The sequence below is a fragment of the Aythya marila genome (assembly GCF_965140915.1).
Source record: "Aythya marila genome assembly, chromosome: 12".
Lineage (NCBI taxonomy): Eukaryota > Metazoa > Chordata > Aves > Anseriformes > Anatidae > Aythya > Aythya marila.
Window position 1 is genome coordinate 18,477,632 of NC_139053.1, and position 23,286 is coordinate 18,500,917.

General features: G+C 39.4%; 1 protein-coding gene across 5 annotated transcripts; it reads right to left on the reverse strand.

Annotated features, from left to right (window-relative positions):
- Nucleotides 1-448: 448 nt before the first annotated feature.
- On the reverse strand, nt 449-20,307 carry ZDHHC7 (zDHHC palmitoyltransferase 7). Of its 5 annotated transcripts, XR_014318343.1 has the most exons (9): nt 20,134-20,307; nt 14,598-14,683; nt 12,441-12,763; nt 9,481-9,605; nt 4,738-4,834; nt 4,183-4,264; nt 3,777-3,907; nt 1,859-2,707; nt 449-1,579 (listed from the first exon to the last, which is right to left on the reverse strand). XR_014318343.1 is itself a non-coding variant. In XM_082770021.1 (8 exons), the coding sequence occupies exons 3-8, from the start codon at nt 12,744-12,746 to the stop codon at nt 2,531-2,533; spliced, it is 918 nt and encodes a 305-aa protein (XP_082626147.1). In that variant the 5' UTR covers nt 12,747-12,763; nt 14,598-14,683; nt 20,134-20,307; the 3' UTR covers nt 449-2,530. The 5 variants fall into 5 exon arrangements, 4 of the variants coding, with proteins under 4 accessions (XP_082626147.1, XP_082626148.1, XP_082626149.1 ...); XM_082770021.1 differs by having other exon boundaries at nt 449-2,707; XM_082770022.1 differs by having other exon boundaries at nt 449-2,707; nt 20,154-20,299.
- Nucleotides 20,308-23,286: the final 2,979 nt, after the last annotated feature.

Sequence of the window (23,286 nt, forward strand, 5' to 3'; positions counted from 1 at the left end):
CTCTGTAAGTGATGCACTTCCTTGCCAGCTGTAACATTGGGCTCTGTTTGTATCTCAAACCATAGAACTAGGGGAAAAAGTCAGCATTTGGGTAGAGAAACTAGAGCCCAAACCTGTTTTACATAAATACCTTGAAGTATGAAAGCCGTTTGTCCTGTAAAGTGTCTTCAAACAGAAAGCATTCACTGCATGTTTATCACACTTCCCTTAGACAAGCAGGTACTAGTAAGATAAGGAGTTACTCCAGAGGATGCAGCTAAGTAGTTAACATAGCTTAAAATCCTTACTAAGCAGAGTAGCATCCTTAATTTGTAAATAGTATCTACTGTTAGTTGGTAGATTACAAGCCAAAGAACATGAGACCATAACCTGCAGGTGCTGACATGTAAATATACGTGAATATGGATGTATATGTGCAAAAACGCAACATATACAGAACATAAGTTAATCGACTAAGTCTTCATTACTTTATTTTTTTTTACATTAAAAAATTACAACGTAACAAGTGTTTGAAAAGCCAAGTAAACCTGATTTCACACACGCACACACTTGCTAAGTCACAGAGTTCATTCACTTGAAGTGATATTTTCTGATTTTCATCAGGATATTTTATTAAACAATATACACATTAAGAGCCTCATGACAAAGCCAGACACATTTTTTTTTCCCAGTCTTTAAGATGTGCAACTGAATATGCAAAGATTCTCGTGGAAGTTCCAACATTCCCCTGACTTAGATGAGAGATACTTTTGTTCATTCGGCTGCAATTCCATTGGACGTGTCCACCTCCAAATTCTCCAGCCTTACACACACCATCCCTCCCAGGCAAAGTGAACCTACTATGTAGTATTGCACGGTTCTGTTTGCAGGGTCATAGATAATAAATGGACCCCTTAGTAAGTTCACCCACCTAATGGTGTAAAACCTGATGAAGCAGGGACCAAGATGCCACAAACAGTTACAAAGAAATGGAGAAGCAGGTAAGTGAAAAAAAGAAGGTATAACTTCTGTAGTAAGTAAACTTACTAAATGCAAGGTTCTTCAGCACATTGAACTGCTTGAGGTGGGACAGATCATCAGTGCAACTCGCAAAGCAAAAGCAAGAACAGGACAATTTTAAGGCAAGTCCCAGAACAGGGAGCTATTTACTTTCTAGGCACGATTTCAAGCTATGCATCAAGGCTCCTGTTTTATCCTTTATATTGTCAGTAATTTATAGAACAAATTAACAATACAAAAAAATAGTCTAAATGTAATTTTTCAAGAATCCACTGTTAGTTGAATTTCATTACTTGCAGTTTGCATTTAATTACTTGCAGATTTACAAACATTTAAACATTTCTTAGCACTACTGTTGTTTGTCAGGCCCACATAAAGCAGTTCTAGATCTTTTCTTGAAAGTAGTTTTGGTTGGAAAATGATGAAATTAAAAATAATTCATTTTATTGCAGATTCTTCTATGTTTAAAATCCTTGAGAAAGAGGCAAGTTCTGTCAGTACTAGAGGAACTTTCCTTGTTCTTCCAATCTCTTTGTTCATGGGATCACTGAGTCAATAGCTTTCCATCTATGAAAAGCCCCTGCAGTGAAAAAAAAAAAAAGGCAGAACAAGATCTTATAGACAAGTGTTTTCAGTCGATTAACTCTAATCTCCAGTAATTTCATTTTAATCCCACATAGGGGGATATAGCCACTGGTCCCACTTAGCCCTGCTCAGAGGACAAGATACAATCCTCAAACACGTACACTTAAGTTCCTCTAGAATCAATGCATTAAGAATTGGAGATGCATATCTGAAGGCAGAACTTGGCCTGCAGTTGTTAGTTAAAAGTGTTGTTTACTGAGGATTTAGAACTTACCTAAATGCCACATGAGATTAAAACTGCCAAACACAGGACATGCTTTTGTGAGCCTGGGAAGACATTTGGCAGGGGTGTAATAGTGCCTCTGACGTGTTATGCTGTCGTGTGCACAAGTCCCTTGAATCACTTGCATATGAGGAATGTGTGTCTGAAGTGGGACACAAGTACAGCTCTGTTTATTAGGACAAGCTGAAATAGAAATAAAAACTGAACAAACCACTATTCCCTGAAAACTGGATTTAGAAGGCTAGGTCTCATTTGAGATCAACTTTCACCATAATGCTCCTCCTTGATTGACAACTGCACCTAAGTACATAATTTTTTATAAAAACACACCGGTAATTACCCAAACATTTGTCAAATAAGAAGGGTTTAACAAAAATGCATAATTAATCTCATAAAATAAATTACAGTAGCATGACAACATTTGGCTTCTTTAGTGTGACCACGTGCTTTTCCTTTGTTATCTTGCTGTTAAGACCATTACAGATCCAGTTTGTGTCTCTGAAAGTTAATGAGATGTCTGTGACGATAAACGTATAAAACTCTGCTTGCTACAAGCAAATGTCTGATATCAGTTTCACCTGGTCACAGATTATATGTAGACAGCCTTTTCTGGCCCCAAATAAATATTATATAGTATTCTTGCAAGTTCCAGCATAACTAGACTCAAACAGAAAACTCAGGTCCTCCTTTCTTTGTTCTCAGTAGAATTCGCCTGATTCGAAATCCTGCAAAAGGATTGATCCACAGGAGTGAAGGCTGACCCCCAAAAACAGATTTCATTCCTTCCCAGCGTAGTCTCCGCTCCCATGTTGGCTTTTCACTCTTCAGTCTTTCAATCTCCTGTATGTAAACAGACACACAGTGAAACACTGAAGTCCAAAGTTTAATGACATCTAATAGGAATTATCAAAATTGATGACAATTTCACATTTTGATTTATGACTATGAGCCGACTAGTTTCTTACTGTTATTTATTCAGTAAGGAAGAAATAAGAATGGGGCTGATTTAACCTTGAGGGTACGAGGCAGACGACTTAGAACATACAGTGTATACAGGACAGCTTGGTCTACCCCTACCTGTTCCCCCAGCCTCCCAAACTGAAAGACAAAATGAGCAGAAAAGCTGATATGGAAACCAGAACATCTGCACACAAGACATGTACACTAAAAGTTGTTTACTCATTTAATGAAACCATGTAATAAGGCTTCCAAGACAACTTTGTACTCTAATTACTGAAGCTAGGCTTACTTTCCCAAATGCATTATTTTAATTATTATTATTTTTTTAATCTTTCCCCTAATGAAGGCTGGATATTTACCAATTGTTTTTCACTTCTGTAACACACAAAGATCTTCTGTACAGAGTACACTTTTAAACAGCCCCAGATGAGAAAATTCTGAACAGCCACAATATTCAAATTTCTTACGTTTCCAGTCAATTATCTCACGCAAAACATCCTCTCAAGGCTTAACACTGCAGATCTCAGGGCAAGGGAGCCAAATGTCCTAACTATGGTTATATTCTAATAAAATATATCAAAGTAGGAAAGGGTGAAGAGTTGAAACAAGATAGCTAGTTTAGGCAAACAGCTGAAGAAAACAGTCATTTCTCATGACATTTTAGGAGTTTGTGATTATTGAGAAGTGGAAGTCCAAACTGAAGTTGTGCAGCACGTGTAACTGAAAACCTAAGTACAGAATTTGTCAGAAGAGCAAACAATATGAGAATGTCTGTTACAAAGCAAATACCAAAGACGTCTCACCATTTTACAACTGTAGAAAATAAAAATCTATATTTCAAATTATTTTTTCCCTACAAAATAAGAATTTTCCCTCATGTAAATAAATCTCTATATAATTGCATTTTCCCAGTAGAATTTTTATAGTTTATAGAAGTAGAGGTCTTTACCGTTTCATCATTGCATATTGAGTGGATTTGGGTGCCAAACATGACTGCAGTGAAAGTGAGAAACAGAAAACCCTCAAGGCACAAGAAGATCATCAGGATCACAGTTACAGGTGGGGAGAAGTCACTGCATTCTGTGAAAACAACATATGTACTTATAAAAAAAAAATAGATCTATAGATTACGTTCATGCTAAGACATCTCTTCAACAAACAGGAATAAAAGCTAGCTATTTGACGCTTGAAGCAACATGTCACAATTTTAAGAAACTTAAAAGGTATCAAAATGTTTTTAGAACCTCACTTGAAGTACCATAATACATCATATGTGGGACTGAAATAAGTGGAAAATGACGACTTTTACTTAGTATCTGCTAGATTAAGATAGTGAAAATTAAGTAATTGCTTACCAGTCCACTGCCCTCGGACACAGGAGAAAAACTGAAACCCACACAGTATGAGTGCATGAGCTGAAATTAGGGCTATATACATCTGGAAATGAGAGAGAGAGAGATTAATTTTTTACTGCTGCCAGGAAACAAACTGGACATTCTTTTCAGCCAGCCTTCACCACTGCACAACGAACATACTTCCCCACTTCAATTTTTTAACCCAATCATTTTACAATGATGTAAAAGTAATTTTTAATTAAGTCTGAATCTAAAAACACAGGCAATGATCAAAGTGTATAAAAATCAGCTCCCTAAATCACACTCTAAATTCACTGATTTTTACTATACAACTGCAAAATCATGACGACTTAAAACAGTACTTTACAAAACATACTAAAATGAATATGGGTAGAAATATCTTCCCACCTGGAGGATATCTTGGGTAGAAGGAGAAAAGCAAACAACATAACGCAGTTGTGCCCTTAAGCCATTGCTCTCTAATAAGCATAGTCAAAATAGTTATAAACAAGGCAGGTTCAAACCGAGATCATGCTGCTGTTGACTTCCACTTACCGTAAACAGAACAAAAAATCTCTGATTTTTCTCCCCCACACAATTATTCACCCATGGGCAGTGGTGATCCATCTTTCGAATACATCGTTTGCAAATACTAAGGGAAAAGAAAAGAGACATTTGTTGAGAAACGATTTAGATTTTGAAATAGAAATCCAGTTGCCAAAAGACAACAAGCTGAATTATATTTTCCTGACAAACTGAAAACAGTGATTCCATTACCAGTTTCTTTAAAGTAATGCAAATAAAATATTTGGTCACTTTTACCTGTTTTAAAACTGACCATATAGGTTAAGACTGACCATATAGGTTGTCTCTTCACTTGAGATAAATAGTATATGTGCTCTTACTTTAGAGAATCATTGCAGACAAACACACAACCGAGTGAATCCAGTACTTTGTTTTAGACACTTGTGGCACTGAATGAACAAACCCTCAGTATATTCTAGATTCAAGATTATATATATATTTTTAAGACGAAATCATTATTTCCAGTCTATAGGGTTACAAGCTGTAAGAGTAGTTTCTGAATCTGGAAAATGATTTTACACAAAAATTGTTGCTCAAGGTATCAACTGGCCATACAACTCCAAACACATACAACCAAAATCACAAACAAACAACGGCTTACCATGTCACCCTTCACTTCTTCAACATAAAACAAGAATTGAAACTATACACAGCACACATTCTTTGCCTACTTATTAATGGATACTTAAACACTAATGTTCTTTGTTAGATCTGTAACTAATTGCTTAGTTTCTGCTCAGTTCTGAGTCATGGCTAATTCCAGAAAAAGTCAAATATTTCAATAACTCCATTTTACATCTGCTAGGCCATAAGGCACTGGAGGGCTCATTTCTCTTATATTCAGGCCTGTCTATGACCAAATGTGAACAGTTATGCAAGAAAAACAGAACAGCTGCAATGTGTTGAACTTCTTCTTTGTATCATCAATAGCTTAAATAACGCTAATATTTCATTTGCCTAGCTTTGTACTTCAGATAGGCACAGACTCAAAGCATTTCATATTTCCCTGCAAGGCATCCAAAACTGTTACGCATTTTCATTTCAGCAAACAGAGCCAAATAAGCCTCACAAATCCAGACACCGTTATTCAAAACCCTTTGTTTTTATTGTTTATTTATGTATAATATCTATGAGTGCTGCACCAACAAGCCACAAAGCAAGGCTAGATGATCGTCACTAGAGTGAGGAAAGGTGGAAAAAAATAAATCAGTGTTCTCACACATAAAATCATTTTTAAGTCATTGCATGTGCATGACTACAAAGTAATTCAGCAAGAAAGAGAACGTGCTCCTGTGCAGGTAATAGCAGGGAAACCCAAATCTCACACTGCTCTTCCAAAGCTCCCTTCACTCTGGGCTATCATGACCCAGTCCCTGTGTTCCTGCTGCCTCTTGGTTTATCGGCACTGAAGACGGTAACTCCACTGATGCAATTTGCTTTTCAAATGATGCCAGTCACACATGGAAAACCAATGCCACAAGCAAACACCGCAACCATTCTCTAGTGTGGAAGAAGCAGGTATCATTCAAGAGGAGGCATTCAGAAGGCTCTCCAGAAGATTCTCCTTTCACAGTATGAGCCTGTAAGTCAGCCTCTCGTTACCACCCGCGAGGCTGGGGAAGGTGAGCTAACGCCAGCAGAGCCATGCAAGCCTTCTGATGTAACACAGAAGATAAACTGTCACCCTACAGAGACTATTAAGGTAAAGTACTGAATAAAATCATACCCGGATTCAAATCAAGCCAAATATGAAGGATGCGAAGTGGGCCGGACTCACTTTTGCTCATTCAGTATTTCTCACAAGCCTACTCAGCTCTTCCAAGACATCAGATGTCTGGAACCCTGCCTTCATTTCTCATTTAACACCACGATTCAGCCAACGCTTCCAGCCAACAAACAAACTGGCAGTGATGCTGCAGACGTTGGGCAGCTTGTTTCCTACCCCAGTATCCTGCTCCTTCCCTTCTCCCAGCACAGATGTTCGTGCAGCAGAGAGTTTGGGGAATTCGCTCCCTTAGCTGCAAGCTGGGTCATTTCACTGAGCAGCTGCATGAACACTCACGCCTATTCAGGAGGAAGGAGCAGTATGGCAGTGAGAAAACGCAGCTGTGGATAAAGGAAGGTCTCCACCAGCTCGGTGCTGCTGCTGAACGCATTCAGGCAACTGCAAGTGCAACTATACTTGAATGCAGAAGATACCTTTCAGAAAGACACAGCAAGTGGCTGCAGAGGACCTGGTTTGGGTGACAGAAATTCACAGAAAAACTCATGCAAACATCTCAGTGACCTGATTCTGAACAGCTCCCCATACACACACACAGGCTGGAGATAATGACAGCTGTGCTCCTTCGGTGAAACTGATAAAACATTCACATTGGCTAAGCCTCCTCCTTATGCTGAAAATATTAACTACTCAGTGCAATCTTAGTTTCAAGTATTTTATGGAGGCTACTTAGCTGTAAAGAAAGGTTTCTTTCCTGTTTTCCCATCACTAATGTGCATCATGAAACTATTTTTCTTCCTCAAAAGAACTTCTGCAGCATTGCACAACAGTTTTGATAACAACAGCATAAGAGCCTCTTCTGTTAATAATTTACTACTCAAAACCTGCGCTGTGGCTTTAAGTGTAACTATTTCCCAACAGGAACCAACTTCAATTTCCATTTTCAACTCTCTTCTAACAGCAAATTGCCACTTTGACTATTTGGGACTAGACCGTCTTTTTAATATCCTTGGAATGGGTTTGTAAGCCAATAAAAAGCTGGCAGTGTAATCAAGCAAACCTTTTTTGCTATCTGGGACACTTCTGCAGTGCTAAATATACAGCAAAGAAGCAGATTCTGGTAAGTGATTTCCAGCTAGTTTGTCTGTCTTTGCATCACGTATCCAACCTTCAAGAAACTACATGAAAAATCCCTTGTTTTACTTTAGAGGAGTTAACTGACATTACTAGCAGCATGGTACGGGTAACAAATAAGTAGAGTTAACCCAGATATCCAGCTCCTGAGGAAAACGCGACAGGCTTACAAAGGATCACATGTGCACTTCCAGGCACAAGCCTTCCCAAGGAAATGTTGCTTGAATTCTTGCTATCAATAATGTATAAGAAGTCCTTCCTTAGCGTTTTATTCTTTTTCCATGAAGAAATACTAATTTTTAAATCAACGTTGCCTTCTCTGGGATCACAGGCTACTGCAACACCCAACAAAATAGCACCTGAGAATGACAGACCAGATGTAGCCCAGGGATTCTGCAGCACTCTCCTGAAGCCTCTGTAGCTGTTAGCTGCACATCCACCACACAAGCAGAGCCTTGCAGCTGTACAGGCTCTAGGCTCTCCAGTCCTCCAGCTTCTTTATTCCTATGCAGCATTCAACACAAAATGTCTTCATTTAGGGTTATTTGCAAATTAGCCAATTCTATAGGGAACAAAGATGTGGGAAACACTTCACAAAGATACCTGCAAAGTCCCTGTGGAAGCCGGCCTACATCTACACTGAGCAAATCAACAAGATCCAACCTACACGCAGCAGAGCCTCTATCTCTTTACTGCATCCCGTGAACACAACGCTCAGACATCTGAGCAGATTGCACAAAGCTATTCTTCATCCCCAGAGGGTGATGGCTTATTTTCTGCCACAAGAAAGCAGCTGCCCTGCTCCTGCCCCCGAGCCTGCCCAGCGAGCAGTACAGCTGTGCTCACACAATGCTCTGCTGGAGCTAATCAAAGCAGCTCACTGCACACGAAGCCAGGCCTGGTATCTGCATCCATGCCGCAGCTAACCTGAAACACAGATAAATTAACTGAAGAGCATTTTCTACTTGGCTATATATGAAACTTCTCCCTTCACACTCCAGACACACAAACCCACTCACATCTGAGATAAGGACAAGATTTCAGTGCCAAGGCAGAATATTTATAGTGGAAATGGATGCTCAGCCGTAACTTTCACACAGATAAGTGACATACACTGAGACTTTTAATTTAGAAACCACACATTTCCAGAATATTTGAGAGCCCTGACAAGACTTCTGTTCTTTTGACGGCTACTAACTCAGAAACTTAAATTGAATACACGACACAATTCAATACACATCACCCTTCACAACTAGGAAGGGCCACTAGAATATTTACATATTTATGTAAGCCTTAATTATGCAGGCATATCTATTTTCAACTCTCACACAATAAATATTACAAATGCATATCCACAGCGCCTGAAAACTCAAAAGATTGAGAATTAATTAACAATGGATGTATTTACTATCTCTTGCATAGCACACTAAGTTCAAATTATCATCACTTCTGTCCTAATGAAGATGAAATCTTCAACAAGCAGATGCACATTTAACTGATTTTTCATGCAACTTTTGGAAAATAACCAAGCAATTTGCAGATAGTTTCAAATGAAGCAGTAAAAAGACAAGAAGAATACAAACTAAAGTGATAGTTAAAAACACATCTGTATCTTTTTTAATTTAGGATTGCAGGAGTCTTCTTTAATCAGCTTCTATCTGAAAATTCCTTGACATTCTTTCCTTTGCCCTATATTATCACAAGTGTGCCATGATAATTAGAATGATGTACAAGAAATATGCACAGATCAATACTGGATATTGAAATAAATTTGTGGGAAAAAAATATCATGCAAAACAGGAACATTATTCCTAGATTCAATATGAGTAATTGCTTAAAAAACAATTATGGCATACCTGCAATGGTGCGCACGTTCAGGTTTGATACTACAGCACTTTGGACATTTGTAGATCACTTCCCCTGGTTTTAGTTGCAAATTATCCATGTATTCTTTAGTGGCATTTCCTTTGGGTACAGCCCCCTGAAATCATTTCAATTAAAAGAGAAAGAGCTGCTTAAATGGTATGAGAGCGTTTAAAAATACATTTTACAGACTTCAGACCAGTAATCTCCAGATAACTGCTGAAATAAGTTAATTTACTTTAAGTTAGTCTGCCATAAGCCAGAATCACTTCCAAATGATTAAGCTACCTCTTGCTTGACCCCAAGTTCAGTTTCATTTCAGTGAGTCTCACCTGTGGCCAAGTATTAGCATAATTCTGATGGAATCTGTAGTCACTTAAATGGAATGAAGATGAAGACATCTTTACATGCAGACAGAGGCATGACAGGTACACTATTTGCTTATAAGTTACTCCAAGCGAGCACTACTCAGCACTATGATTTCTCATGTTAATTGTGACTTTCCGTTATTAGGCCAAGCCATCCACAGGTTAGCTCAGCCAGAACTACTTAAAAGATTTCACTTAAACTCTCCAATTCCATGATTTTTCCTCCTGTCCCATGTACACAAGTTTTCTAGAATCACAAATCACCGTTATTTTCCCCCTTTACACTCAAACTTTTGACCTGCACACTGTCTTGTACCACCATCAGCTTCTTCAGCCTGCCCCTAGCATTTCCTTCTGCCTTTTGCTACTGTGAAAGTTTGTGTATATGCGTGGCAAACACGCTGAAGGAACTGATCCAGAAGAAAAAGAACCCAACAGGAAAAGAATTTGTTTTTTAGGTTACTAATTCTACAAATTTTAATGACAGAGCTGCATTAGCAGCTGCTCTGACACAGAGAATGATGATGAGCAGCCAGGGAGAGGCAGGAATTGCTTCTTCCAGTAACAAAATTAGTCTATAGCCCCAAGATATCAGAATATAATTTTGCATTATTTTCTCCCTACTAATGCAAAGTACCATTGTCACTTTGCTTATTTATGGAGTTAAACGCTTATCTGTGACAGGAAGTGATTTTGAAATAAAGCACAATGTGAAATGAAAGTGCTACGGCTTCTCTGCACCAACTCCTCCAAGCCATCGCTTACTTCACACAGGGATAACTTCTTCCAGGTTGGCTTAAATCAACTGCAAATAATTGTCTCTTGGTAGAAAAAAAAGCCCACTGGCAACATCATCACTTATGTACAAACCTTAAGTTTTTGGGACAGGATTAACAAAACAGCAGGCACTTCACATTCAACTGTAAAATAACTTTAGACTTGGGCAGATTCTTCACTTGTTTTTGTAGCCCATGGCCTGGAGTAACAACCTCGCATTTATCCTGCTTGAGAGGCAGTGCAAGACCTGCCCCAGATGGACTCTGCACCACAACAGCACTCTTTGGCTAAATGGTGCTTCAAACTTGAGCCAGCTGTCTTTGAAGGGGTACAAAAGAGAGAGCTTCCAAACACCATGGTGTGTTGCTTTTGTGTTTTGTTTTTCAGTATGAATGTTCACATTTAAGTTAGTTCACCATGTCTACAGTAAAGTAGTTTCCTATCTCAAAGACAGAGAAAATTTCTAAATGCATAAACTTATCTTCTTCTGGATAAATTCAGCCTTATAAAACATCTCTCAAATTCACCTATTCACTTGTCAATAAGGACTGCATCCTCAGGTCACACCTTTAGCATTTTGATGATAAAATACACTCTATTTCCATAATATCTTTTCTGCTCTGACTGTTGTTAATTCTTTTCAATTACAAATATATATTTATGAGAGTATGTTATAATTCACATGTTTTTACAGGTGGTTTATTCCTCTTTCCTTCAATCTTAGTATCTATCACGTAGTCATGTCTTCCATTCTGGGAGACAGAAGGAGAGGAGTGAAGAAAAAAAAAAAGGGGTGAATCATCTCAGTTTCAATCATGTTTTATCCATAAAGAACAACGTGAGTCTAGAAAGACATACAGTATAACAGTACATATTTTTAAGTAACCTAACCTTAAACTATTAAGTTTCTTAGCTGTCACAGTCCGCAGAAGTCATAACATTTTCATCACTGGGTGTGGACTCAGAAATAAATCAACTCTCTAGTAAATCATTAGCTGTAACACCCTGCTGTTTATTTGGACCACTCCCTAATTTTTATATACTCTTACTGTCTCAAAATCACGGAGAAAATTTTTTCTTTCCCTCAATCCTCTCTCCACAGATTTCTTTCCTAAAAGAGTGATAGATTTTTGTACAACATAAACAATTTAACTTCTTGAATTCCTGGATTTAGAAGTCCTAAGAAATGAATGCTTCTAAGACCGCTCAGATCTATTCTTACAACCGCATGCTTGTTAAACTTAAATCTTGCTTCCCAATGACTCCACATATCTAAATGAGATAACACAAGTGACGTAGTACAGTACTTGTGACTTTATGTGGGTATGTGACAGAGAATTTTCAGCATGTTTATGTCTAAAAGTTCCTCCACTTGTCATAAAAGGAAGACATTTCAAATGATCAACAGGATGTAACTACAGCTTTTTATGAAGTTTTGAAAATAAATCTGGGGGAAAAAAGGAGAAGTGAGGATAAAAAAAAAAAAAAAGCCTAAAGCTTTATCAGCGCCTTTATCAGTGTCTTCAGAAAACTGGGTTAATATTTAACAAATGAAATATATTTCTTGTGAGCCTACCTCTCCCTTATAATTCATTTTACGCTGACTGCTCCTCAAGTCAAAGCTTATTTGTAGTTTCATTGACAGAACAATATGCAAAGCACAGATATGGTCCCTCCAACTCGAGGAGTTTGCATCTAACACTACTTTCCCTGGCAGGAATGCACAGATACCACATTTCCAAATCTGTCTGCAGCCGATGAGCTATATGAAAGAGTACTCCAACACCAAGGAGTGATCGCATACTTACTGGATCTGTTAGCATAGTTCTCAGATGCGATGACAAAGCTAGCACTGCCAAGCAGTTAAAGAGAACACCGTTGATCACAGAGTACCAAAAGTCTTTGGAAGGCAGCAGCATGACAAAAGTCACTACGAAGTCTGCATAGACAACCAGAAGCCATGTCATTATAGCACAGACCATACCACAGCCATCTCGGATGAACCAAACCCTCTCTGCCATGTCGGCCTCTGAGGAAGAGGAATCGTAGCTGTCATTTTCGGCAAGAAGCGGGTGGTGCTCAACATCACGGAATCTGTGCCCTGATGACTGCATGGTTTTCCGGACTTGCCCTGTGGGAAGCAAATATACCATTATTACGTGTGAGGAAACCAGGACTAGGGGCGCTCTCCTTTCCTATTTTTGTAAGACAGCTTCAAAATAATTAATGGGATTTTTTTTTTTTTGATCAAAAACTGAACAATTCTGTGACAACATAAGAATAAAATATTTCCGTCATCAGAAGAAAAAAAAATGTTATCAGAAGAGACTCATTTACAAAGTTTCAACAAAGTTTCTGTAAGCTATTCGCTGAGTGTTATAATCCCATAACTATATTTTTTCTTATGCTACTTCAATGCCCGAATCATTTTATTTTCACTTTGCTATGCCTGTAAACCATTCTCCTTATAGTAAAAATACAACCTCTTTCTTTTATCTCGGACTACTCCAAATGGCAAACTCTTCCCAAAATTACAGTTTATGTCTCTCAGAAAACAGCAAACTATGGCACCAGCCTGTTGAGATTTTGTACTGCTTCTGCAACCCAGGGAAAAGCAGAAGGAAAAAACAGAATGGAAACAAAGCTGTTCCAGTACACTGTTAATGGAAAACAGAGCAAGTTAGAAAGTAAGTTTGTTGACAGAAGTGCTATTGTGTTTAAAGAAGAAAAAAAAAAAAAGACAACAAGACAGTTACAAAAATACATCGGATAACTGACAAAAGGATTTTACATCAAACCAGACTTAAGGGAAACAAATGGCAGTGGCTAAATTAGCGTGGCAGCAGATTATATGAATCAGATTTTCAAATAACATATTAATTAATTTAATTTCATGAAAACGCTTTTAGGGCTTTGTTGTTGTTCCAATGTGGAACAAAAATATGACTTGAAACCTTAAGAGCCTTCAGGAAAACAGAATTATTTTCCAGACGTCTCTAACAAGCAAAGACACAGAATAGTAGAACTGAAGTGCTACCAACAAACTGGAGACAAAGCTTAAACGTTATGCATCAAGATTAGACTGCTATCTTAGAAGTATGCTGTGCTCTAAAAATTATATTGATTCATGCTATTAAAGTCCATATCAGAGGGAAACTTGAAAGCATTATATTGATTGATGACAGCTACACAAAAGTCTCAGGTCTTTCCCCATAATAACAGTAGCTTATATTGAGACTTCAAGTTATATCCCAAGACCTTGAATACAGGATCACTTTGTTAGTCTAAACTGGTCAAAGTGACCATCCCCAGGACTCACATTTGACACAGATTGCAGATGAAGCTATGTGGTTTTAGACCCTTTAAAAAAAAACTCTGTCTCATCTATGGGAATCAAGTCAGATAAACATATTCTGCCTAGCAAATCTTTCTGATCCTTCAGGTTTAATGGCTAGAATTAGGCTGGAAAAAGGCTGGAAAAATCTTAAAGACTAGAAATGACAGCAAATATATGCAGATTGCAGCGTAGAGATTCAAACACAACATTTAAAATTGTTATTCCTCCAAGACCTCTTGCTGTATAGATGCTTTGAAGCGTTTTAGAGGAATCAATGAACCAAAAAAAAAAAAAAAAAAAAGCTCCTAATCTGAAGCCTCATACACAACACAAATTTGGAATTCCATCCACCTAGGGTGAGGTATCTCAGCAGAAGAAATATACAATTATTTTTCAATCAAGGCAAGTTTTCAGTTGCTCAAACCAACAAGTTACCATAAATAGGGACATCGAGACTCTGAAAAGACATAAATCAATAGTTCTGTATGTCATGACGTGAATTTTTGATTAATTCTGCAAACAACTACTGCAGCATGCAAATGGAATGACACTAAATTACTGTGTTCATTTTAACTGCATAAAAGGCAAACGAAGTTTTTAACACAACAGGAAAAAAAAACCTGCATACCTCACAAATGTTTTGTATGTTATTCTGACATCATGTCCTTCCTTCGGGCTATACTAGGCTATTCACATAGTCGTATTTGATGTAATCTGAAAAGACATCATCAAAAAACTCATTAGTAAAGGACTCTTGCTTCATCAGGAAAATGTCAAGCACAAATAACGCATGGTGATAGGAGCACTTTGAAATATGCTGCATATAATTACAGCAAACAAGCTTCTGACCACAGGAAGAAACTTTTACACTGCTTAAGCTATCATAAACAACGTTCTGAAAAAGTCTAAAGAGTGTTTCAAGTAACACTGAACAAGATCTATCCCATTCATACTTTGTTTAAGATGAGTTGGGTATCCAGATTTTAACATTACAAATTAATGTACCCAAGAAGTTTTTCCTGTTTGCTGTTCCCCTATGGTTAAGAGTTAAAGGATACCGAAAAATCCCAAACTTTGAGTGACTTCATTGCTTACAGCAAGCTTTTTTTTTCTTGTAACAAGCATGAATAGCACTATTTTTGTAATTTCAACATAAACTATGAAAGTTTGTTTTAAACAATTATTAGACCTAGCTATGACCATTTTAAAATAAAGAAGCTACTCCTTCCAGAACCTGTATATAAAAGAAAATGGCCCACAATTACGCCAATGGAAATATGCACTTAGAAAGTTCTCCTTGCTGGAATTCCACCAAAGAGGCAAATAATTACCATGAGACCTATGCTACACAGGGCAGTATACGGACTGAAATGCTGGCAGGAGCTGTTCTAACCATGCTGATTTCACAATACGAACGTTTCACAAACTTGAATCACATTCCTTCCTTTTTACAAGGATGCAATACTCAAGCCCAACACACAGCCCGTGTGAAGTGGCAGCATTTTTTAAGCAGTCTAAAGGTTTACTTTCTTCATCATGAAAGAAGAAGAGAAGCATTTTATTTAGAGAGCCAGGTACTTCAAAGCTTGAAAAATTCAGCGGTTAAAGTTTGGAAATCACCAGTGGCATTTGAAGCAGGACTGCAGAATAAAACCCCAAGCTAGCTGTATAGTTGGGGAAGAGAAGAGCGGGGATCTGAGTTTCTGACTGGCAGAGTTAGCAAGCACATGAATGCTCACCAAGTGTTGCTGTTCCCAAAAACTAAGTTGGGATCCCTGCAAACAAACATCTGTCTTGCAATTAAATCTCCCATATGCAATCAAGGAAGACTTTCTTCCTTTGTTTTATATAATAAAAGGGTGAGATGACCAGCTTGTAGAAGGAATTTCAAATTTGTGCCTAACCATGGATGAGGACGTACCTAGGTTTGTTTCCTCAGTTGTTTTACTTTAAAGTAATTAAAATAAGCTCTGTGAAGCTTCACTCTTACATGGAAAGTTCATTTAAATTAAGGCATTTTGAGAGTAATGTAAGGATTCTGGCATTTAACAGCTAAAGCAAATATGAAGCCACTTTAAACGGAAAGCTTCTGAAAATAGTTGGCTATTTCAAATGCAACACTACTGATGGAATTTTTCAGTGTATGTGTTCATTTTTTTCCACTTCAATGGAAGTTACACCAAGACAGAAATCCCCTGGAAATTAGAAGACTCATGTCTTGTTTAAACAAACTTGTAAAATCTATAGAAGCCTAAAAGGTAAGGAAGTGCTTTTTATGCACGTATAACTAAGCGAAGCTCCTGACTGCTTTCTGTTTTGCTTTATAAATAACCTTTTATATTTTTGTTAAACAAGTTTTCACAATGTTGTGAAACCCACAGTCATTAAACTGTCATTGACGTGGCATTTTGTGGAAGCAGAGCAGAAACTCACAAAAAGAAGACACGCTGAGTGTATATCACATTCATTTGCAGCATCACCCACCCGCTCTCCGAGCTGAGGATGACAAGCAATAGAAGATGACACGCTAAGCCTCTGCAGGTGAAATATTGAAGTCAGAGTAATCATTTGAAATTACGAGCAGTGAACTCATTGACAAGACAGGGACGTGATTTGTTTGGTCAGTTCCCTAATCATCTGTCCAGATCTGTGCAAAGTGTCAGGGATCCTTGTAGCATCCCCACGACTGGTTTACATGGAAATGCCATCAAGGTCCAGCTTGTGCAAGAACAGGTTTATTCTCATTTGATCCCTCCCTCCACATCCACTTTCCCTGCTCCTGCACGTTGTTCTCCTCTCTAGCTGCCTCCACCATTACCCCCCACCTCCGTCCCCCTTCAAGGGGAAGGGGATCAATGTCTGAAAAGCACATACACTTCACAAAGAGCTTTGTACCCCCACTGAGGTGCTCACAGCTTTCCCGTAGACTGCTAATTTATTTGCTGCCTGTCCTAACCAAAATTTACATTGCATCTTTGTTACACATTTGAAGTCCAAATCTCCAGGCATAGCGTGATACTTTAAACCCTAATACTCCAAGCAGCAGTTTTTAATTTGACCTTTTACAAGTCGTTAGCTGGCACTGGAAGATAACACTGAATTATTCAACGTTTCATGCAAAATGTCATCTATTTGCACAGGTGATTATATTAAATCTAATCTGATACAGCTCCCCTCTTAAGTGTTATTTGAAATTCTCAGGTTAAGTATGTCTTATCTGACCTGCTCTCATTGTTAATGAAACACAGGACCAACAGCAGAGAGATCATTGCAATAACAGTAAGAAGTGACAAGCGGACTGCTTAGAAAGCACGTGGCAATATATAAAAATAAATAAATTTGATGTTACATTACAAACTCGAGATCACTGGAAAGATGGTCTTGTAAAGTGACTGGGCCTAACGTGCTTGCAGTTCCAGAAAAAACACACTTTTTTTAAAACAGATATATAGATAATAATTGACGTACAGGTTTAAAATCTAGTCATTAAAACCCAAATCTTGTTGGGTCACTTTTTCTTTCTAGTTACACAAGGCAGTTCTTACAATTCTTCATACTTCAGTTTCAATAAAGCAACGAGAATGCTTTTATTTCAACTTTGCTGACTAAGTACAGATAAGTGAGAAGTCGTAGGGATGCTGTCTGATACCACACACTAGGGCAATAACCGTGCAGCGTTCACATATGACTGATTTAAATCCTACACAGCAAACACAGCACTGGTAGCAAATCACGATTACAGAAATGTAGTCTCATTAAAATAAAATAGCTTAAACATTAACTTTGATAAAAACTGCAAAATTTAAAAGTAAACCATGTGGGCAAACCTATTACTGTATCTGAAACCATCAGCAATTTGGACCGCTCACTGCTGACAGATAAATAAATATCCATCAGCCAGCATCTAGACATAATCACGCCTGATTTGGGTAACTTACTTTTCATTACAGATACATACAACCCCAACTGCAAAGCCACTTAATAAGTAAACTGTGGCTCATTTCAAGTCCTGCTCAGTGACTTATCTGGCAAACAACTTCCTGGCAAACAAATAAAACTACTCCAATAACTACATTGACCATTAACTGTACTGAAAAGCCTTTAGGTCAGCCCCAGCAACAGCCTAGCTCTGCAGCAGGAAGCTCTGCAGCAGGGAACTCTGTCTGCTCGGTACTACGACTTCAAGGTTAAGCTTTCTCAGCAACCATAAAATGTGCAAGAACTGCTTTGAGCAGCTGGCACTCAGCAGGACCAGTCCAGCAACTACAATCCAAATAAATCCATCAACTACAACCCCGATACTGTCCCGTGGCCTCGGTGACATGGCTCATCACTTCTCTAAAAACCTTCTTGCTTTTGCTCTAACATATTTTGTACTGTATTTATCTAGGGAATTCCTCGTTTATACCTTTTAGCCCTTCCTTTTACTGAACTCCACCTGCTCTGCTGCAGGCACACTGACAATTTGCAGTGGAAACACATCACCAACATGATGCTGTCTACGTGCACACATCCATGGATGAATTCAAGAGATGATCTTCAGTAAATTACATATTTAACAGGCAAGTTTAAAACTATTGTAATGGTTCTCCTTATGCCAGTCTCGACAGCAAGTCGAAAGCCACAGAAAACACTGGAACAGTTTCTTTTCAGCTCTGAAAAGGGGATGTGCTACATGACCTCAGAGAAAAGGAATACAGTAACTCAGCATTAAGTATGGATGTCTTACAGGCAAGCTGCTCATCTAATTGCTCATGTCTTTATGCTGCTAGCATCTTTATAAGCATCCACAAAAAAACAGGAACTGGCACCCTGGGTAAAACAAAAATGAAAAATACAAAATGAAAGAAAAAACTCTGCAGGCCTTCAGAACACACATCTATAAAATGTATTAAAGCGTTTTGCTTGTCAGCAACAAACCTGATAAATCTGCAGTACCGATTCACTTTCCCATATTCAGCAAAATACCAAAAAGCTTCTAAGATGCTAGGTATCTTTTTTTTCCCTCCATAAATATGGAAATCAGGGGGAACCTATTTCATGACTTCAGAGCCCACGAAAGATGCACATGATCCGATACACGATGAGCTCACTTCTGGATTAGTGAACAACCTTTACTTGAGAAAGGACACAAGCACGATATGTGTGAGCTACGGCTGGGCTTTACATCTTACCTCTTCTGGAACAGGACCACAGGCTCAAGTTCAGATTGGACTCCAGAAAGCTTAAACAAATATCACATCGCTATGTGGCAACTGGAAGTTTTACTCCTTTGCCAATGGCAACTGCCTCATGTTCTGTAGAGTTGTTTGTTTTGTTTTGTTTTTTTCTTACTGTGGTTTTTACACTGATAAATTTATTCCACATCCTCACATTCACTTGAGGATGAGCCTGAGTATCTCATTCAGTGAGTGCACTGCAGTATCCGGGTGGCAGTACCAGGCACTGCCACTTATCGTATCCATATCCACATACAATTTCTCCTTCAAGGTTACAGAAAGTAACGTCACAGATCAAAGCTAAAATATTTGCGCTGGTGATTTTCAACATCGATTAAGAGAGTGCTAAAGCCTTTGTTTTCAACGGTTCCTCACAGCAATTAAAAATAAACTCTCACATTTCCTTTCCATTCTTCGTCTTCAGCCTTCCTACTGCTGCAGTATGCTACCAATTTGCTTCCCCATGCTTTCAGAAAAGGCATAAACAGGGAATTTATCAGAAAAGTACGGTACAAAATGTATTAAGTTAGGACAAAAGCAAGAGAAGTTTAAAGACAGATAAGAAGCGTTATCTTTTTTTTTTTGGACACCACGAGCTTTCAGTCATTAAAATCTTCCCTAAAACCCTCAAGTTCTTATTTCATTTACTAAATAATCATCAGAGCTCTGCTTTATCAGCACATTTTCGAAGCAGGAGAGCGTCAGCTCCCAAAGACCTCCTCTAACCCCGTTATGGTGAGCAGCCACCGTGCCCCCAACCCCATCACACCCCCAGCGAGGCTCTCAGCCACATCCCCGTGCCCACGACCCAGTGGTGCGAGCCCCGCACGGCCCCCCCGGTGCCTCCCAGGCCCCCCCTCAGGGCCCGGTTCCCCCCTCGCAGCGCTGCGGGGCTCGACCCCCTCCTCCCCACAGGGCTCGACCCTTCTCCTTTCCAGCACTGACCTTCCCGGCTCCTCACTGACCTTCCCGGCTCCTCCTCCAGCGGTCTCCTGGGGCGGAGCCCCGCCGCTGCTGCAGGGCCGGGCCGGGCAGGGCCGGGGCCGCCGCCGTGCCCGGGGCCGGGGCCGGGCGCTCGGCGGAGCCGACGACTCCCGGAAGCGGCCGGGGCGGCGCCGGCGGGAGGCGGAAGCCCGGAGCCCCCCCTCCCGGCCTGAGCTGCGCATGCGTTGGTTAGCGATTGGGTGCGTGCGCATGCGCGCGACGCCGGCGGGGCGGATTTGATGCCCGTGTGGGCGGGGCTTCGCCTCAGTGTGTGGGGAGGAGGGGCTCTGAGAGTGAGGCATTATTAGGCGCTTTGCTCTGCGTGGGTCCAGACTCTTGGCGTGGTACGCCGCAAATGTTCAATAAAATCATCATATTGGGTTAAAAGTGTGTTTACAGCTTCTAAAGTGATATCTCTGTGTGGCATTACAGTCCCACAGCATCACATCTACCTGTCCCACAGCACCACATCTACCTGACCCTGTGATAACTGGCTGCAGATCCCTGGGGTTTTACCTCAGGATGGCCACCAAGGGTTATTTTCGTGATGTCCCATGCTCGATGTCGAGTGTTTCTTCGTGACTCTTATTTAGTTCATGAAGTCTTGTTTCTTCGTGGCTCTGTAGCTCAAGGAGTCTCAGGAGAAGGATATGAGGCACCTATGGTAGCAGCTTGGTGTTTTACCCTGCAAATGTTCAATAAAATCATCATTTTGGGTTAAAAGTGTGTTCACAACTTCTAAAGTGATACTTCTGTGTGGAGTTACAGTCCCGCAGCACCACATCTACCTGCCCCTGTGATAACTGGCTGCAGATCCCTGGGGTTTTACCTCAGGATGGCCACCAAGGGTTATTTTTGTGATGTCCCACGTTCGATGTCGCAGTGGTATTGCTTCATGGCTCCAGTTCAGGGAATCTTGTTTCTTTGTGGCTCTTCAATTCAAGGAATTTCAGGAGAAGGATTTGAGGCACCTAAGTTAGTAGCTTGGCGTTTTACCCTGCAAATGTTCAATAAAATCATCGCTTTGGGTTAAAAGTGTGTTCACAGCTTCTAAAGTGATACCTCCGTGTGGCGTTATAGTCCCGCAGCACCACATCTACCTGCCCCTGTGATAACTGGCTGCAGATCCCTGGGGTTTTACCTCAGGATGGCCACCAAGGGTTATTTTTGTGATGTCCCACACTCAGTGTTACTTCGTGGCTCCTCTTTAGTTCAGGGAGTCTTGTTTCTTCATGGCTTTTTAGTTCAGGGAGTCTCAGGAGAAGGATTTCAGGCACCTAAGTTAGCAGCTTTTTCAGTTCCCGTTTACTAAATTTTGTGAACTGATTTGGTTTAGGCTCAACATCTGTAGTTAAATTAGGTGAAATGTTTCATGTGGAAATACTAGCACATGACTATCATTCAGTATTTTCCACAGCGTATTAGGAAAAGTAGATACCCAGTAGCCTTGAAAATGAGATGCAAAATAGCAATCTTGGCAGTGTGTGAGCTGAAGATGCATTTTAAAACACAGTAAAAAAAATGCTGAAGGATGACATTATCACAGCTTGGGTACACTTTTCCATACTCATTTTTTTCTTCTCGTAGCATGAACACCATCTAGTGGGACATCGGCAGCAAGTGCATAACGAGTTCTGCATGCTGATAAGTGCAATAAAATACAGCTGCCTACATGTCTGTTTTTTTTTTTTTTTGTTTTGTTTTTTGTTTTTTGTTTTTTTTTTGTTTTTTCTTTCTTTTTTCTTTTTTCTTTTCTTTTTCTTCTGTTTCTGTCCTGGACCATTGGATTTCAGGAGAACTTGCTTTTGTGTGTAGTCTTCTATTTCCCAACAGCTGGGCTTTAGCTGGAAGAAATTACCCTATTGCCAAACTCTGCTATTGAAATGACAGTATGCAAACATGTATGCACATAAAATCATAGGAGTTGACCTTTTCCTAAAACTTCCTTCTCTCTCCATATTCTCCCTTAATATAACTAACATGTCATTTACCCATACAAAAATGAAGCAAACCACATTGTCTTGGGTATATACTTATGATGATACAGTGCTTAATGAGCTTACCCTTCAAGAAAACTGAAGCATACTGCCTTGCTTGTGCTTCTATGTTAGGGTGGCTGATACACAGGCTGATACACAACAGTCACCCAGAATATACAAAAAAAAAATTGAGTTCTCTGTTGTTGTTGTTGTTTTTTTGTTTTGTTTTGTTTTTGGTTTTGGTTTTTTTTTTTTTTTTTTTTGATTTAGCAGTTTTGATGAGACAGGACTCTGCGTGTTGTTGTGCCCAAAAGGTTGGATACTTGCTCCAGCAGCTCCTGCATGTGCTTTACCAGGAAGAACTTCTACATCAGTGCAAATGTTGCAATCCATTTCAGTGGAACTGATGTTTAATAAGTTGTCACTGCAGTGTCCCATCTTGTCACTCACTGCTTTTGTCCACTGGATGGTGCCTCACTTCTGCATCTGTAGGGCATCTTAAAATGTGTTAGTCATACTGGCCGTGCTGCATTGGCAGTGTACACTTCTCCAGATGCAAATTGAAGGAGAAAAGGTGTAAAGACGAAGTAGTTGTTTGACAATTAAAAAAAATAATAAAATTATACAATGTCATGTCACATAAAGTTAGACTGAAACTAGGGCATTCTCTCCCAGATCTGAGCCTTCTCAAAGTTCAGTCACATCTGGATCTTGTACTATACACGTTACACTAGCCATTATTTGTGGATGTAGTTCTGAAAACCAGCTTTCATTTGAAGCTCTCTAAGGATTAGAGACCAGGAAGGATTTTTTTTTTTTAAGTTAGTTTTGATTTCTGCTCAAACACTGCTAGAGAGATTGGATAGCTTCACACAGCAAATACAGTCTGTGCTCACTACAGGGCAAAGATCTTGAGAACCAGTTTGGACCTCAGAGCTTCCTTGAGGGACTCAGTCTGATATTGCAAAATTTTTAACCTCGATTTCTGAGGGTGCTGAGGCATTTTGATAGAATATAACTGTGCTGTACCAATTTCTTTTGCCAGTCAGATGGTTTTAAAAGGTGCAGTGTTCACTATGTTCACTACACAATGGGAGTTTTCACGGTCAATATGGCAGATGCTTAAGGGCAAGTC

Coding starts and splice junctions, on each gene's coding strand:
- ZDHHC7 (XM_082770024.1), bottom strand. CDS start 12,746: ATGCAGTCATCAGGGCACAGATTCCGTGATGTTGAGCACCACCCGCTT. Junction 4,835..9,480: donor GAACGTGCGCACCATTGCAG/GTATGCCATAAT, acceptor CTTTTCCCTTAG/TATTTGCAAACGATGTATTC. Junction 4,265..4,737: donor GATTTTTTGTTCTGTTTACG/GTAAGTGGAAGT, acceptor TCTCATTTCCAG/ATGTATATAGCCCTAATTTC.